The sequence below is a fragment of the Athene noctua genome, chromosome 15 (genome assembly GCF_965140245.1).
Source record: "Athene noctua chromosome 15, bAthNoc1.hap1.1, whole genome shotgun sequence".
Taxonomy (NCBI): domain Eukaryota; kingdom Metazoa; phylum Chordata; class Aves; order Strigiformes; family Strigidae; genus Athene; species Athene noctua.
Window position 1 is genome coordinate 6079364 of NC_134051.1, and position 18881 is coordinate 6098244.

General features: G+C 42.4%; 1 protein-coding gene across 10 annotated transcripts in view; it reads left to right on the plus strand.

Annotated features, from left to right (window-relative positions):
* The window catches only part of TOM1L2 (target of myb1 like 2 membrane trafficking protein), a 58571-nt gene that overhangs the window by 15407 nt on the left and 24283 nt on the right, over positions 1–18881 (plus strand). For 4 of the 10 annotated variants that reach the window (XM_074918798.1, XM_074918799.1, XM_074918800.1 and 1 more), the window contains exons 2-8: positions 4859–4943; positions 5605–5683; positions 7330–7479; positions 11849–11983; positions 12960–13118; positions 13893–14009; positions 16680–16813. In XM_074918798.1, coding sequence (XP_074774899.1) covers positions 4859–4943; positions 5605–5683; positions 7330–7479; positions 11849–11983; positions 12960–13118; positions 13893–14009; positions 16680–16813 — 859 coding nt within the window. The remainder of the gene's footprint in view (positions 1–4858; positions 4944–5604; positions 5684–7329; positions 7480–11848; positions 11984–12959; positions 13119–13892; positions 14010–16679; positions 16814–18881) is intronic. The other 6 variants (XM_074918802.1, XM_074918804.1, XM_074918801.1 and 3 more) reach the window with 5 other exon arrangements.

Sequence of the window (18881 nt, forward strand, 5' to 3'; positions counted from 1 at the left end):
GTGATTTCTCTCAACACAAAGATCTGTTCATTCACGAGGTTTTGGTGTTCAGACAGAAAACAGCACCATTCTCCCTTTTTCATTTAATGTGATTTGTAGCTAGTGCAAAACTTCCACTTTTGCCCTTTCTTCCAGGAACATTATGGAGCACTGCAGTCACTTATTGTTGCTTATAGATAGACCTTTTGGGGAGATTTTTACCCTGGTTCTGCCTGCTGTCATCATATTCGGCTAGAGTAGCTGTTCTCAGTGCTTCCAGCAGTCAGTTTTTTAGTCCTGGCTGCATAAACATGCATGTGGCACGTGAGTTAAATAGCATACAGGCTTCAACTTGTGCAGTTGCAATCCTGATGAAAATCTTCAGGCTGTCCCCATTGGCAGGTTCAGTATAATGGTCACAGATGAGCATTGGGAGGGAGAAGCAGGGAAGAACGAGGAGTTCTGCTTTATCTCATCCGTATGTGAATAAAGTCAAATTCTAAGGGTGTCATCAACATTGAACTGTAACTTTGAAGCAAATGTAGTCTGGACTGAAAAGAGCTGTGAGAGCAGCTTCTCAAGGATAACCAGCGTTAGCATTTCATTGTTAGGTGACTTTTGGGCTGGGTTCAAGATGGGTGGTAGAAGTTCTTCTGTTTTTTTCCCTGCATTTAAAAGAGCATTCCCGTCCTGCCCTGCACAGTCTGGTTATTACATGGTGGTTACACAGGCATTTCTGACTTGATTTCCTTGTGGTGACATCTCTCAGGTCACAGAGCAGGTTGCTTGGGAAGAGACTTGGCCGAAGGGGTGTGTGCACCGAGACTCTTTACACTGAAAACTTTACGCCACTGAACAGTGCCCTCTGAATGCCATAAAATGCACACAGTTTCAGTGTGAGCAGGGAAATACTGATAGAAATCCACATTTGGCAGAGTGTGGAAAAGCGGCCACAAGAGTTAGATCTTGGAGGGAAGGTGTGAATGAAAAAATAGCACAATTTTTTCTCCTTTTCTTTGCAGACTAGAGATAAGCTAATACTTGCATATGCAGTGTCCAAGGTCTGCAGTGTGTCAGGCGTGGAGTGCCAGATTGTCTTTCTTTCTACCAGAACATTTATGCTTTAATTTGGGAAATGTGGTGGGAACTGATAGCATCTTGTTTCTGAGAGACTTTCTGATAATCTCACCGGTGGTATCGTATCTCAGTGTGAGACACTTAACTCCTGTCCCCGGCTGTGGTGATGAAGTCAGCAATAACACAGCGCTGGGAGTTGCTCTTGGGTCAGAAGCTGTACAAGGCATCCATGGTACCCAGGCTGGGAGTTGCCAGCCCTTTTGTTATGCAATTAAACTATACCATAAACTCTTCAGTCCAGTGAGGGGAGGGGTGGGAGGGACTCCTACTCATTGCCTTTTTCCTTGTCTGATTTAACATTTCTTATGTCACCCTGGAATCCTCTGGTCGTGTTCCAGAGTCCTTGTGTGAACTAGTGCCATTTAGATGCATTTTAATGAGGCTGAAAGAGATTGAGGAACTGGTGACTTTTTTTAAAGGGTATTTGCATGATTTGCGTGTCATTCCTTTGCAATTCTATGATAGTTTCCAAAATCTGTTTAATCTTGTTAGTCATATCTATTTGCTGTTTGAGGAGAGGCCTCAGAGTGGTGCATGCTTCCAAAATGTCCAATAAATACTGGACATGTTATTGAGTATTTTTAATTTACTGTATTTTGGATATATTGGGCAGGGATTCTCTTATGGATGAATGCAGGCAGAGCTGTTTCACCAGAAATCCAGAACTACAGCCTGCTGTGTTTTGGTTCTGGAAAAGCTCTACAGGCTTTCAATTCATTGCAGCGTAATACTGTTCTTCAAACAAATCACACACAAACCCGTATGCCTTCTCTGCAGTCAGTTAACTCCTTTGTAACAGTTGAGAGAGCACTGCAGCAGCAAATCTGGGTCACACACCCTACAAAGGACAAATGATTACAGATGACAAATGCTTGTGTGCTCTCTCCTGCTGAAGAAGAGATTAAAATTAGCTTCCAACTCTTATTCGAATTAAAAATTACCCAAGGGGGAAAAGAACTAATTCTCAAAAAGACAACTGTTACGTATTAAACCCACACAGTCTCAACCCCATATTACTCCAAGTAAAGAACAGAAATGCAAAAATAAAAAGGTGGTAACCAAACTTTCTAGGAGAAAGGGGATTTAATTTTCCCTAGTACATCTCAGAAGGGAAATATGAATGAAGTTATTGGGGACCCCAGATGAGTGTTCCTGTGCCTGCTCTCCATACAGGGCTGCAGCAGCATCTCCTCACTCTAAAGTCTCCAAAATATCACAGTTTTTAGTTGTGGATTACTGTCATGTACACATTTTGTCAAATAAACCTTACCTAAATGGGTTTTACAAGACCAATGAATGAACTGGCTGCTAGCACAACTTTGTGCAGGATCAGCATTTTCCACAATCATTTATAAAAAGTGATTATAGCAGACCAGAGAGTATGAACATTGCTAAGTCGCTGCCTGATGCCAAATGCTGTCAAGAACACACAAATTTGTTAATATAGTTTTAGATTAAGAAAACAAATCATGGGCCCAGTTTAAGGAATACCTGTTATTTAGGGTGTAATCTCTCATTTTGTGGCACTGTGCTTATAAATCCTTTGCAGCTTTGGGGATCACCTTCTTCAGCAGAGCAGATGTAGTGATTTTTTTTTTATATATCTCTGAATATTAAGGGTTTTTTTCCTAACGTTAAATAAATGTTTTCCTAAGCAACAAGGACTATATGGAGGTGAAGGCAGACCACATTCTGTAGCGATAAAGCCTTATGTACAGTATAAGAACAAAATGCAACTAGTGATTGTTCCATGTAGCTTTGCACAAAGATGAATTCCTGTATCCCAGAAAAAATTAAACAGCTCTGCCTGTACTCTTGCTTGAGAGAATCCCTTCCTAACATAGCCTAAATGTAGTAAATTAAAAATACTCATATACCTGTCTGATATTTATTGGACATTTTGGAAGATGTGTATCTCTCCGAGGCTTCTCCTCAAACAGAAAGAGTTTTCATTGCCAAGGTGAACTCTACCATGAGGTGGTGATGTCTGAAAAAGACCCAGAGGTGAAGATGGCATGGCAGGGAGTTTTGCAGCCTCCATCTTCTTGCCGGTGGGTGAGACCCTGTGCAGGATCTCCATGCCTTGCAGCACTGCCACTCTGAATGGGAAGCGAGGCCTGCAAAGTGTGATCTCCTGTTCCATAATCTCCTTTTCCATGGGGTCCTCTCCATACTGCAGATAGATGGCTTCTTTTTCACAGTCTCTGCTTGAATTTTGCATAGCTGTCTGGTTTGTCTCAGACTTCTGTAATTACTGTCCTTGGTGGAGCTGCTTTAGCCACAATTCTGGGGTAAAGTCACTGAAACTTTCCAAATAATGTCCCATATTTATGGCCTGTGGGCATCTGTATCCTCAGTCACAGTGATAGAAATGATAATGGGAAAAAAGTCATTGGTAAACAAGAAGAGAGATGTGTGAAGTCCTTGGAGCCTGGTGTTCTCAAACAAAATCTGCCTTGTTCTGGGGGACAGGTTGGAGTCTGATGTAAAGACAGAGAATAGTTGGAGACAGTACCTGTGTTTTTGTTTCTGCTTTAAAATGTTTAAAAGATTTTTTTTTTTCACTTGGTTTATTTTACATTTCTGAAATGCTTCTGTTTACCCTGTTTGCCTTCTAACACTGGATGCCAGGGATCTGTAGAAAAACCTAGACTAATTTAGAGGAGAAGGTCGTGTTTGGCTCGAGGGTCCTCTTTTTAGGTGTCTCTGGTGACAGGCTTTACGTTCAACTCGACAGCATTTCTGCATGTGGGTAGTGTAATGCAGATAGCGTTTGAATGCGGCAAGTGAGAAGTGTGAAAAATTCAGGGGATGTTCTAGGCACCACTAGACAGAACTATATTGATTTAGGAGGAAATCCCAAGGAGGAAATAGTTCTTGTCAACTGATTACTTGAAGTTATGGTTATGCTACTCTTGGAGACGACTATAAATTAAACTGCCAACGGTTGGCGTCTGCCACTGTCACGGTGCTATAGGTCATCCTTCCCGTAGAATTTAGTCTGATACCGGAGTGACTTACCTGCCTTGCAGATAGTGAGGGGAGTCAGGAGGAAGGCAGATTGTGCTTGGGAGATGTGTACGTAGCCCTAGCATGGAGAGGAGATGAGGGAAGTAGCGTGGGACAGAGGGAAGCAGGTCCCAGCCCCCTGGCAAGCAGATATTGAGGGACTGTGGTACAGGAGTAAGAGAGTCCCGAGCAAAAAGGGGTGCCCATGAATGATATTGTGACCTGAACTGTCATGTGCTAAACGTTTTACCGTGCTGGTGGTTCCTTTCACGCTGAAATTATGGATTTCCTTGAATTCTGTCTCCAAGTTGCTATCTTTCCTCCCTCGATTCACATGGAGGTATTACCTGCTGAAACAGGAACTACTAAATCATGTTGATTTTGGGGCGATTTTCCGACCTCATAACTTGCCAACAGTGCAGCGTCTGAGAAGTTTAAATTGGAATTAGCTGACATTCTCCTACTCTCCCAGGAATTCAGGAGTCTTTGAAGAACAGCCCATCTATGTGGGCTGAAAGTAGTGAGCTTGAGGGATAATTGATTCTGTCTGGAAACCTCTGTGCTGATCCCTAAAACCAGGAGGGAAGGTTTGACATTGCTTATGGTCAGTAGGGACTTTTTTTTTTCTTTCTGTCTTTCTTTTGCTGGACAATTTCAACTCAGAGTAACTGAAGATGGATTGAGGTGTAGTACCTAATCAGGAAGATGTGAAAAGATTTATTTTTCTTTACAGAAAAGGCCACAGATGGCTCTCTGCAGAGTGAAGACTGGACACTTAACATGGAGATCTGTGACATTATCAACGAGACAGAAGAAGGGTATGTGCTATTTCAGCAAACTTTGAAAGATTCATGAACACAATCTTCATCCAGTCGTACTTGGCATGTGAAGAGGTGCAGTGAGTCTGGGGGCAGATGTTTATAGTTTGCATACAAGTTGCTTAGTTATCCTCCTCCTTAGACATTTGAGAACTACTGTATGATGCAGCACTTTCTTGGTCGGTCTCTGCTTGGGAGGGCTGGCAGGAAAAACGTATTGTTGCAGAGGGTACCGAGTTCCTACTTGTGGGGTTCTTGTTTTCCTCAGGTGTATCTCTTTGCAGTGCTGCAATGCTATTAATTTCAGCCATTTGAATGGAGAACTTCTCTGGTGCATCTCCTTCAGCACCAGAAAAGCTGTGGGAGAACTGATCACTGGCTTTATGCCCTGGGCCTTTTTCCGAGTTGCTGTCAATTTTCTCTGCTTGATCAACATCCTGACTTTTTGGAGGCCTCGGGCACTGCTCTGGTCTTGACTTTTGTGATACCTTGTCTCCTCACGTAATTCTACTTGACCCTGGTTTGGTTGTAGTCAAGTTATCTGAAGTTAACACACACGCTTATGTCCAGCTGGAAATGGTAAAGGATTCCTTTTCCCACAGTATACAGCATGTGAAAAGTGTCTGAGCTGTCTTTTAAAAATGGTGTGTTTTTCCTTCAGTCCAAAGGATGCCATTCGAGCACTGAAGAAGAGGCTGAATGGGAACAAAAATTACAGAGAGGTCATGCTGGCGCTGACGGTGAGTGGGGGCAGGCTGGAATGCCTCAAAAGGGCAGAACCCTTTTCTTTTGTCATTTTCCTTTTCCTGGCACTCTCTTGAATGTACACACTATTTGCTTTAACAGCTACTGCTCTGCCCTTTTCTTCTCTCCAATTGCCTCCTCACTTCCTCGGGGAGAATTGCTGGAAGCTTCACAGAGCGTTTTTCTGACTCAATTGATTTCTGCTTTTTTCCGGGGCTCTTACTCATCCCAAGTACTGACTGAGGAAAGTTAAAGTAGCCCAAATGGTTTTATCTACCCTTTGGGGCTTTTACTTTCATCTCCCTGTGTCCAGCCATTTCCCCACTCCAGGATGGCAGCTGGCAGCATATCTGCAACTGAGGATGATGAACTTGCCGTACTTTCAGCTTCATAAGTAGCTGATGCACGATTTCCCATGTGAATGGATCTCTGTAGGAGACTCGCATTAATTTATGCTGATCTAATTTGACTCAATAAAGTGTAAATTGTATTCTGTGCATTTAGGCAGCACTGCTAAGGTGTGAGATAATTTGCTGGTGACCTTTCCTGCTGATGACTTTAGGGGTTTCCTGGGTAATGCAGCACTCCTGGGCGCACGGTGCTGGGCAGGCTTTGCACCACGGTGGTCTGAGGAATGAGCAGCAATAACTAGATCGAGTTAGAGTGCTGTGGGTAGGTGATCTGTATGATTCTTTCACACAGCTCTCGTTGCATCTCCCTGACAAAGCGTGACTGTACTTTCTGTCGTCTTGCCGTTTCCTATCCTGGATTGTCATTTTGACAGATTACCAAAGACCAAGCCGTGAGATTATCCATTGTGCAGGAAAAAGTGAAATTCATCAGGAATGAGGCCGTGTCATCAGGGCTGATGAAAGTAGCTGAAGTAGGAGAGTAATTACAGGCTCCTCAGATACAGAATCGCAGTGGTTATTAGGCATGGCTGTAAGAAGAAGTGACGCATTGGATTTATCTCCATGCTAATCATGTTCTTCAGAGAAAAATCAACAGCTGTTCTTCCATGGCAGTTGAATGGCAAGTGGAAGGTGCCTCTAGCTAGGTTGCAGGGGGAAAATGTGTCAAAGTATAACCTGTCAGAACATTCACAAGGGAGTGTTTTGAATGAGTGAAGATCATTCATCTGAATTCCCAACTCTAAAACATGGCTCACAGCTCAGAGCAACTGGGTCCAGCTGTGTTCCAGGTACATAGAAAATGGTGGAGTGCCACAGCACGATAATATCTCACTGTGACAGGATGTCCTCTGTCTTACCTGCTCTTGATGTGATGCTGTGTACTTAGCTGTTCAGCTGCGTGGGTTGGAAAGTTCTGCTTTGAAGACGAATAAACTTTATATTTCTTTACCTTGAAAACAGGCAAAGGTACATCACAAAAGAGTCCAATGTGTTAATGGTGAGTGAGGTACATCTAAATGCGTGTGTGGAAAAGTAAGCTTTTTGATAAAATTGGGGAAGAAAAGCAGAATTAAGAGTAAAAGTGTAATTTCTCCTCTGTCTTCTCTCTCTCCCATCAAAAGTTTTAAAATAAAATTAAAGAAAAAAAATAATCAGAAACCAACCACATAGGTGGTGCGTGTGTGATCAAGCTTTGCTCCAACACTGAATGGTTTTTTGTCTGTGTGTAGGTGTTGGAGACCTGTGTGAAGAACTGTGGCCATCGCTTTCATGTCTTAGTGGCAAACCGTGACTTCATAGATGGTGTTCTGGTGAAAATCATCTCGCCCAAGAATAATCCCCCCACTATTGTACAGGATAAAGTACTAGCGCTGATTCAGGTACACAGCTTGTCTCTGCTTCCATATGTTGCTGCCTGAATAAGGACTGTCTGCTTCGATGCTACGCATCGCTAAACATGCTGTCATCATTAAAAATGTGGCAAGTTTTCTGTATGTAAAAACAAACGATATATCCAGATTGGCAGGGAAGAGCAGACATGCACATGCATAGATATTTTATCCAGGGAGAAATGTCTGGATTCTAGTTAGAGAGGTACCGCTCTACTCTAAAACAATAGGATTTAATAAAAGATAAATGGGTGGCTTTGCAATTTAGCAGTCATATCTAGAAGCTGGAAACCTGCCTCTGTGATGGGCTTGTCATGTGAGGCCAGGAAATTTTAGAAGATCCAGCTTTCGCTGTCAATTGCAGAACACTTACTTCTCTGTGTCTGTTTCCCTGACCGTAAAATGGAGCAGTTTCCCTCCATTAGAAAGCATTCTGAATTCATTTTAAAGATGGTTATAGAAAAGTAAATGACCATATAGGAGTTAAAGTGGTTTTGGTGTCTTTTCTCTGGTTATTGTGCGGTAAAAGTGCACTGTCACATCCTTGCCTGCAGTGGGGAGGTTCAGACATAGGCCTGTCTGCCACTTCTCCTTCTGTGCAGCATAACAATAAACAGCCATGTTAATTCCACAAACCATTAGCAACACATGAGGAAACATTGGTGCCTGCCTGGAGGAAATCTGACAATTATAGGAAGCTTTATCACTAAGCTCCTACAGGCTACTGCATACACCAGAGACTAAAAGACATAGCGTATTTAAAATGATATAAACCTGCTGCAGTGTTTCTTGTGGGAAGGTATTTACAAATGCGCAACATAGTTTTTGAAATACGCTTCTTTTTTTTTGTGGCAAAGCATGCCCTGGAATATCTGCTGCTTTATTTGTTATTTGGATACACACATAGGACATCGTTAGAGCATGACAATGTAAATAAGTGGTTTCCAAGCAGGAAATAGGCTAGGTGGGGGAATTAGGTGGGCATTGCATTGTGGTCTGTGGGGTCCCTTTATTTCTGGTCTCTGATCACAAAGCTTTTTTAAAAAAATAGCACAAAATTAATGAAATAATTAAAAACAATTCTTATGCATCTGACTGAGCTCTCAGCTGTCTGCCTGCTTTGGTGGAAAAGCTGATGCATGTGGTGACCAGGAGATGAGGGTAAGCACTGTCCCGTAAAGGGACGCTCTGTGTGTTTCCCTAGGGTTTCCTCTGCTACAGTATTTCAGAGGATGTTGGTTACACTGGGTCCTGGATTTGAGTGGATTCCCAGTCATCAGTGCAACTAAGATGCAAGTGTTTGTAACATAACCAAAAAGCCGCAGTGGTTGCCTTAAACAAAGCTTTATCTGAGTAGACTTAGTGCAAGAGAGCTAAAAGCCTCACTCTGGGTACTAAATGCCTTTTGGTATAAAAAGCCTGAGAGTTATGAAAGTTGCCTGTGGGTGGGTTCTGTTAGTGTCTCTTTAGCTGGAGGTGGTAGGGGACTTTGTTTTCCAGATTGCCTGACAAGTTTGGAAAAGTGATTGCAGTCACTCATCTCAGGTGCTCTGTGGACACACACCCCCAAAATATCCCCTACGTCAGGAGCGCTTTGCTCAGCTTAGACTTTGCTCTTTAGAGCTCCCCGCAGTTGGAGTTAACTGCGTTCCAGGGGGCTGATCTCTTCTCAGCTCTGCTCCACTAACATTGCATTTATCCCCTTCTGTAGGCTTTTTACAGTTTGATATCAGGGAATTAATAAGAACAGAAATGAGAGGATTAATAGCACTTGGAAGCATGAAAAAAAGCTGTACAAGCAGCATATGTCTTCAACCATACAGCTCTTGTGCTCTGGGGCCTTTCGTAGCAAGGATAGATGAAGCTGCCATCCAATTTCTTATCTAGAGACTTGACTGTTTTGAGATGTTGGGCATCTTGTGTCTCACTTTCTCAACCTGTTTCCCAGTGTACATGAATTAGCATGTATTACGTATTGCTTATCCTTCCTTCTCCATCTTGCTGAAAGGCCTTGGAAATATTCCTCATTGCTGTGCCTCTGGTAAGAGCTTGCACATCACCTCAGAGTTCATACCACCTTGCTGCCCAGCAGCTGTGCACTGTCATCAGAGATTAAAGCATGGGGAAACTTTTAGTGGCATGGCAATTTCTTCTGAGGGTACACGTGTTAAAAAGTGTCCAACACTGAAAAAATTGGCTTGGGATGGTCACTGATTTAGGGGCCAGATTTGTAATGGTATTTAATTAAACCATTTGGGCACACTGAGGTGCCAAGTGGGATTTATACAGCAACAACCTTGAGTATCCACCTTTGATAGTCTGGCCCAAAGTCTTAGAAGGTCTGAATTCAATCTCACCTCTGTCATACAGTTGTTTGGACAGTGGGCAAGTCTCCTAAGCTCTATGTGTAGCTCCTTATCCCTAAAGTAGAGCTAATATTACTTTTGCCTAGTTGAATTGTAAGCTGTCTAGGCCAGGGATTGTCTTACAATGTATGTAGACAGCGCTTAGGACAATAGCACCCAGTCCTGCTTGTGACCTCTGAGAGACACACGAATGTAGATAATGCTGCCAGCCCAGGCAGAAGAATACAAATTAAAGTGTCTCCTTTCCTCAGGAAGGAGAGTAGCAGAAGAGAGAATATATTAAGAAGGTAGAGTGCAAATGAAGTGAATTCACTGTCATTAGCGCCTACGAGAAAATCTATAGGAAGCCAGTGAAAAAGAGGATGCATTAGTACATCCTCCTGGACAAACAAGCATCATTAAAGGTTGGGGGCAGCAGCACAGCATACTTCTGCCACCAAGTTTCTTTTGAGTGCTTATTAAATAGAGCATCCCTGGCCTAACATTTCTCACAGTTACTTGCAAATAGAGTTGAAGTAGGGAACACCATTATGTAGAAGTATCATTCCGATGGCTGCTTATGTAAATTGAAAATGCAGAGAAAGTGCAAGGGTACAGTTACTTGTACGGTCAATACCTCCGTCAGAATTAGGGATGGTTTGGTGGAAGGTCAGTTCCAAGGAAACAGAATGGCTCTTTGCAGTCAGAGCTGGTTTTTTCTGTCTCAGATAGGGCTGTTCGGGCTTGCGCTGCATTGGAACAGTTGATGTAGTTAATTTACTCTTAACAAAACTGAGAAGCAAACCCAGTTTGTTAGCTTGAAACTGATAATGGATTGTTTCCTGGGCATGTAGGGTAGGAAATACTCTTTCTTAGAATTGAACAGAACAGGAATATAAGTATTATTTCTTATCTTGCTTTGCTATCTTTGATTTCTTGCCTCTCAAATATAAAAAGTCGTTAAAAGCAGCTTTTAAAGTAAAAATAGTCAAAGGACTAGTGTAAAAGTGATGACTAAATGAATTAAGTTCAGAGCCCACACACATGTCTCGCAGTAGTTCTGGATCCAGTGCACTGATACTCTGCCTCACATATGTGGGGGTTTGTGGAATGCTTAATTTTTAATTGAGTCATAATATTTCAATTTTTCCTTCCTCTAAATTTTTAATACTTGGCTAATTTCCAGCAAAACTGAAAGGGGGTAGAGGCTTTCAAGATATGCTCCAAGCAGCTTCACGAGTACAGGAGACTGGCAAGCAAAGAGAAAACACTTGTTACTGTCACTAAAGGAAAAGCTCAAATCTGAATTGAAGTCTTTTTTAGACATCAGAGAATTAATGCAGGAGAGATATGGAATTTCCCTGGCTGTGGGAAATTCTCCCTTTAAACTTGTTCTTTCTGACACCCCGGGGTGTCTGAGTGTCGGACATGCTCTGTGAGAACCCAGGCTTCATTAGTTCTGCTGCCCATGGGACTGCATGTTTCACATTATAAGAACCTCCAAAACTACCTTTTTTATTTAAGTTTGGTCCAAATAAAATACTGAAGAAAACTTGACAGCTGTGTCTTTTCTTTGGCAGCCAATGAGGATCTTTCACAGAGTAAATTGAGATTACCAAAGATTATTGTATGACTTTATGAATTTTGTTGAGATCAATCTAATCTTTCAGATTTTTTCTGGTGGGTCATTGGCCGTAGTATATGCAAGAAAAGATCAGCATGCAATCACTGCTAAGCAGAGGAGATTGGAAGAGGCTTTCATTTACATTTACAGATTTTGATGTCAGGAGCTAGACGTAGCTGCTGTGCGCTGGGTTCCTGTCTGGTTTGTATGTGAATAAAACGTGTACGTGACTGTCTTAACAATATTTGCAGGATCTTTTAGACCAGCTCTAATGATTATAGCTTCCCTTTGAAGCTGAAATACATGAAAGCTTTTGTAGTTAGTATCTGAGGTCAGGGTGGAGCTGGAACTTTGTTTGGAAGGTTTATGGATAATCTCTCATGTTTTCCAGGCTTGGGCTGATGCCTTTCGAAGTAGCCCTGATTTAACTGGCGTAGTGCATATTTATGAAGAACTGAAGAGGAAAGGCATAGAGTTTCCCATGGCAGATCTTGATGCTCTGTCTCCAATACACACACCACAGAGGGTAAGCTGCAGCATTGCAATTCCAGGGGTGTTTTCCCAAGATGTCTAAATAGTTGGGTAACTACTCTTCTTTCCCCTCCTGTTTCTCCAAATTTGGCTCATTTTCTCACTCCTGAAAGGACCTTTTAGTAGTGAAAAAGCTTGTAGAAGCATAATGCAGCTGCATTTGACAGGCTGATGAGCTAATGGTATCTCCTCCCTCAAGTCAAGCAGCAGTCTGCAAAGAGAAGAGAGTTTGGAGGAGGTTTGTACACTTGTGCCACAAAACCACTAGGCAAATGCAACTAATTTGTTCAAAGAGAGTCCAGTGAGATATATGATTGAGATTTACTTCTTTAGCTCAAAAGTGTGGTTGTTTCTGTTGGTGATAACCCTAAATCAAGGCCTGCCTGTCTTTTAAAGTTGTGCAGAGTCTGAATCTTTCACTGATCCCATGGCAATGTGAGATCTTTACACCTTTGAAAAGTTAGGTCTGGAAAGTTGACAGAACTGCTGCTAGGAAGCAACTTAACGATCACAGGTGTTCTGATTATTCACTCTGAAAACTGAAGTTAATGAATCTTTGAAGTGGTAAATGCAAGTGATCAAGGACTGAAAGATTACAATTCTTGTGTCAAGATTAATTAAATTCAGTATCTATGTATCACATCATTTTTTATAAGCCTGCAACTTAATTCCTAGTTGAAAATAATTTATAATTATTTATCTTTGGCTCATGTTTTTATTTTGCTTCTCACTTTTCTTGTAAAGGTAAATTGACTGAAATACATGTGGGTTGGGTCAAAAGATATGGGTGTGCATTTTTGTTGCAGCTGTCTGTTTATGGGCTGGCCTGCCAGTCTGTTCTGGTAACCACACTGACCTTTTCCACAAGGTGCAATTATGTTCTATATTTGTACGTATTTGGCCTGAGGCTGCTGACAGAGCAAGTGCTGTCACAATTCAGCTTTTGAACTCTTGTCTTTCTGATGTGGCAGAGTGTTCCCGAAGTTGATCCTGCAGCAAATATGCACAATTCACAGTCTCAGCAAAGGATGAGCACCAGTTCTTATTCTTCATCTTCTCCAACGGCGTATTCTGCTCCTCAGGCCCCAGCTTTGAATGTGACTGGTCCCATCACTGCAAATTCTGAACAGGTATTGGGATGATGATTCTTTTGAGTGAGACTCTTTCAGCAAATCAAATTAGAAACCAGTTTACAGAGGAACTTTCATTTTAACTCTTTTGACTTTGATTGCCTCCTTGGTCTGGTTTGGATTACTAATCTTTCCTCCTATATGCTGTAGAAACTAGGCTTTGGAGTTATGTATATGGCCTCCTAATGGCAAATACACATGCCAAAAATGGGAAACCTCACAATCTGATCTACCAGTCCTCTCAGCAGTTGTACAGCAGTTGTACAGCAGGTTAGCAGTTCTCTCTCCTTTAAAGGCACAGAATGTCTTGCAGGTGCAGGAAGCCTTTCTAACAGGGAGTTAAGTCTGCATCCATAAGACACTTGCAGATGCCCTCATATGGGATTTTTTTTCTCTCTGTAAAAATAGTAACTTCAGAACTGAAGATCCAGCTCAAAAGTTTTACATCTTTCCCCACATTTGAGTGAGGTGCACTGCAGCCAAGGTCTGCTTTTAGCTGCTGTTTTCAGCTGCTTCCCTTCCATACAAGCATGGCACATCTGGGTTTGTGATGATAGTGAGTAGTTCTACAGTTCTTTCCGTTTTCTGTTGCTTTTCTAAAATTTTCTCCTGGGCAAACTTTTTATCTTTACTTTTTTTTTTTTTTCCCTGCTAGAATGTCTGGAGCCTCAGATATCAAGTCAGACAGAACCAGGGGTGTTACAAAGTCAGTTGTTGAAAATGATCTGCTTAAACCAAAAGATTATGCAGTATTTTGCTTTTACCCCAATGTAGATTGCCCGGCTGCGCAGTGAACTGGATATTGTTCGTGGGAATACAAAAGTGATGTCTGAAATGCTGACAGAAATGGTACCTGGACAAGAGGATTCCTCAGACCTTGAGTTACTCCAGGTAACAGTTCCCTAGCAAATATGATTCTGATTCTTTTTGTGCTTGAGTTTCTCTTGGGGATGTGGGTTTTGTTGTAGTTCACTGCCTTGGTTTGCTTGGTTTACATAATGAATGTATGCTGTGCTTCGCCCTGGTTAGTCACACCACTTGATGTTCTTCATTTGTTAAAGCTTCCAGTGACAGGGATTTCCTAACTTCCCTTGAAACTTGTTCCACTGCTTTTTTCTCCATGTAGGTAGAATTTTTTCCCAACACTGAATATAAGGTCTCCTTTACCACAAAGCAGCTTAGCATTGCCATAGGCTCTGTAAATCCAGAGCGTTTCTGCTTCTTTTACATCCTTCATCATCACTCGTACAGTTTCAAAACATTCCCAGGCACTATGCAGGAAAAAGACACTCCCTGTTTCCAGCTGGACTACATATTGCCAAGGGTGTGTGGATTCTCTGCCACTTGAAAACTTATATGTGAACTAACTGTCTTTCCAGAAGACGTGCTGTAGCTTCTTCTGAAGGTAGTGTCTTAAGGTAGGCACTTGGGCGAAGTTTCATGCTGTCTGGTGGGTTAGACCAGGTAATCCGAAGGGAGTTATTTGTTGGGAAGTCTCGATCCAGTGTGACATGCATTATCTCAAGAGGGAAACCAGTTTAAGTTGAGCTTACGATTCAGAATTCATGCTCGTTTCTCTAGGCCAGTGGTAGTGGGGTGGCCTTTTGGCTGAGGAAAGTAATATAGTACCACATGGAACACAGATGAGGAATACTGTGATCTAGCATTCCAGCTGCTGCCCTTAACATGGTATTTGCCTTTCCGTAGCTTCAGAAATAAGCTTCTGTTTTGATCCTACAGCAGGGAGGATGGGCTCCCACAGCAGTACGTTTGGAGGAAGGCAGGGAATTGCTCGCTGTGATACACCGGAGTTTGAAATCCATCCAAAAACTGGTCTCTCCCATGCAGCGGTATTGTGTGTTTGTCTCGGAGCCATCGTGACAGCTGATGAGAGGCTTTGCAATAAAGAGCCTTTCAGTTATTGCCCATTTGGGTTGGACTGCTCAAAACAAAAGAAGCTTCCAGGAAACCACGACAGACCAAAACAGCGTAGAGCAGTTTGCTTACATTCAGAAACAACTACTAACATCTTGACAATGTAACCTTACAGCCTAGCTTTAAGGTGAAAGAACTTGATCATGAAATGGAGTGACAGCAACGATTCTTTATTCCAACTGGTTCCGTTCTTTGACTGATGCATCCTAAATCTGAATCACAGAGCTGGGGAGAACCTGTTTTTGATCACAAAAGATGGTTAGTCTTTTGAAAGCTGTGAGCCGGTGCTGCATGCAAGGACTCCTTGCTTTGAGGTTTATATAGCCCTCCTCCTTAAATAATTCCTGACATTTTCTCCAACAATCAAATGTAAACAGCTTGCTAGAGAGCCAGCTCCGAGCAGAATAGATAGGTACTGTCAGCCCTCTCGGAAAGGCAGCAAACAAACCTCTGAAATGTCACAATCTGCTTCTAAAGTGATGGGATCAAAACTGACATTGGAGAACACATTCCTCAAGCTGTTAAGGCAGCTGGATTGCACTAGGTGAAATTTATCCAGAGCTTAGGATGTCAGACCAAGCAAGGAAAACAAACACATTTTTGCTTTCATCCCGAAGGTTGTGTACCAACAAGTCATCCTTGTTTAGTGCTGAATTTTTGCTGTGAAGTGGAGCTGGGGAGGGGGAGTAGAAGATGACAGAGGGACATGCTTTAGTTGAAATGTCAGTGCTTATTGAAGTAAAACCATGGGCCTAATCAGTGGCGCCATGCCATATGTCACATTTCTTCTTGTAGTTCCTCCTCAACAGGCTGGTTTTGACCTTTGGTCTTGAGGCCTTTCAGGAGTAAAGAATTCTGCTAAGTAATTGGTGATGGAAGAGTTGTCCTGCAAGTATGAGAACTCCTGGTTTAGACAAACTCAAATCTAGATGATGAGAGACATCTAAAATAAATGCCCTTAACTCTCCATTATTTAAAATTGTCTTCTGAAACTCCCCACTGCCTTTTTGCAGTCTCTTGCCTGTTGACTTGCTCAGTTGAAGGGAATGTTTCTGTGTACAGTTTAGTACTGAAGAGTGTGTGGAGCACTCATCTTTTCCAGCTCCTGCTCCTTATTTTGTGTTCACCCTCATGTTGTCAGTAGTTGGTAAGTTCTGTGTCCCCAGTATTTTTCTTCCTAGCAGTTACTTAGCTACTCGTGGTAGCCCTGATGAACTTTTTCACCACACTTGTTCCACCATGTGCATCTTCTAGTTTTTGAGGAGAATATTGCCAAAAGAACAGATTGAATTTTCCTTGAAAGATCTCTTCTGGAAAGCTGTTGTATTAATATGTTTTAATCTTAAAACAAATCACTAAAATACAGATATTTATTTCCTGAAGTGCTCAGAGTTAAAGAAGAATCAGGATGTTGAATTGTAAATAGGCTCTCAAGGTTTTATGCCATCATCTCATGAAGGGCATGTTTGATTAGATGTGCTTTTGGGTGACATTTAATCATGCAAAGATAGACTTGTCTTAGTGTTTCTCAGCTGGGGGATATGTTTGGCTGTGAACAGAGCTCAACTAAATCTACTTATTGCTAGCTGCTTATCAGAATGTGTGTGCACAATGCATTCCTCCTAGGAACTGAACCGAACCTGTAGAGCTATGCAGCAGAGAATTGTGGAGCTTATCTCGAGAGTGTCCAATGAAGAAGTCACAGAGGAACTGCTGCACGTGAATGATGATTTAAATAACGTCTTCCTCCGATACGAAAGGTGGGGCACCTTTTCCATCAACTGCTTGCATTCGGTCTGGGTTTATACTTCAGTGTAAAATAGGGCAGCTGACAAGAGCTGGCTGTCAGGGCCAATGGTCCAGCAGAACAAAATGCAGAGAACCAAACCACAGAAAGCATTTACAAAGTCTTTTTATGATCTTTCATGGTAATATTCCTGTTTCAGTTGTTTCCTTTAATGCTATGGGGTTTATTTTTTTGTTGTTGCCATTGAATTTTTGTGGGACGTATCTGTAAAATGCAGGGCAACCTTATGCAAAACTCTGAATTAGCAGAGACTTGAGCCTGGAAGTCCCTGTTGTGCGCTGCTGTACAGATGTAGGGACTTGGGACCAAAAATAGCACAGCCCCAGCTAGTTCCACTCGCTAGCTTGGGCTCTGCACAGATGCTTGTGCTGCTTCCTGGCTTAGGGAGGCTCCCGTGAGCTCTCTCTGTCTTCTGATCTCTCGGCTTTCTAGTTTCAGTCCTGGTGCAAGGGGAGCTGCCTGAGGTGGGCGTGACCTTCACGCATGTAAGGGTTTTGTTTTTAAGTAACACTTAAAATCTTGAAAAAAGCCTGTCTTGCACAGAGCTGAGGTTTTGAAGAGTTGGTCTGCGGGAATCATCCCCAGGGGCGGGACTTGGGTCATAGGACTTTCGACATGTTAGACAAAGGCACTGTCAGCCACATCTGCTGCCGTAGGTGACACGTGATACAGCAGTCTTGGGAAAGTTTAATCTTCCCCTTAATGACAGGCCTGGGGAGTGAGGCACTAAAGAGTACCCTTTGTTCCTTGCTCTTAGCACAGGGCTTTGTTTCTCAAGCCTTTAAAAATAAATTAGACTCTAGATCTGTGAATCTGTGCTGTCACAGTAAAGGCTGGAAAGAAGACTCAGTGGCCTCAATTTTGTCTTTGATTTAGTCGTTCAGAGGAGATTGGGGCAAACTTTGAAACAAATGCTGCCTTTTTATGTGAAATGGTGTTTCATGCATGAGCATGATTCTACAAGTGGCAGAGTGTAACTGTCACTAAGGTTTAGTCTGGTCACCCTTAATATTTTTTCTGTTTTCCACCATCTGCGACTTTGCTGTCGGGGACTAATGTGTTTGTAGTCATTATACACTGAGGGGTGGGCTGAGTGATGTTAGTGAGCTATTTGTGGTAGAATAACTGAACTGGTCTGAGCATTTCAATAAATTCCAGTTCCTCCTCTGCTATTCCAAAAGCTCCACATTCATCACACTGATTTCTAGTATGGGTACCGAGCTCTGTCAGTGACTTAAGCAGAAGCTCTGGCCTTCGCTGTGGAGCTTTGGATGTAAACGAACGTGTGGTTCCTAAGCCTTTTGGTGAGAAATATGAGGTGGGAGGTGTCTCAGGTTTCCAGCTAAGGGAGCTGGATTTCCAGTAATAGTAGACACCCACAGTTTCCTAAAATTGAAATTTGGGCCTGAATTTGGTTTTCCTGCCTTTTAAGTCTGCATTTTCATCTGTTACATTAAGAAAACATTTTCGTTTGCTTGAGATTCCCTGTTGTACTTTGTACATCTGAGAGAAGCCCCACAGGATTCTATGAATATTATGGGATTTTTACTTAAAAGAGAGGTTACATGTGAAACTACTTATAAATGAGGAAAAATTCTAACCTCAGAGAAATCATGGTGCTTTTCCTGGTAAGGAAGGAGATCGGACTGGCCGCAGACAGGCCTTGGGAGGAGGTAGCTTTCTTGAGTTCTTGAAAGCTGAGTTTAGGTTTGCAGCCCCAGATGCACAGCTGGTTGGGGAAGGAGTAGAGAAGAGACCAGATCTTGACTAGCCAGGCTTCTTCCCCCAAGAAGTATGAGGATTTTTGGCCAATGTCATTACTTTTCATTCCTGGAAAGTACCAACCTGTTTGAACATAGGCGCTGCCGATTTTTGAGCTGACCCAGAATGTTTTAAGAAATGAATCTGCTAATCATTGTTTCTCTCGCCATGTGCTGCCTGGGTAGGGCTGTGCTAGCATGCATATGGCTTCTCATTTACATGTATTGCAGCAAGAGGGAGCTGTTAAGTGGGAGTAGGAC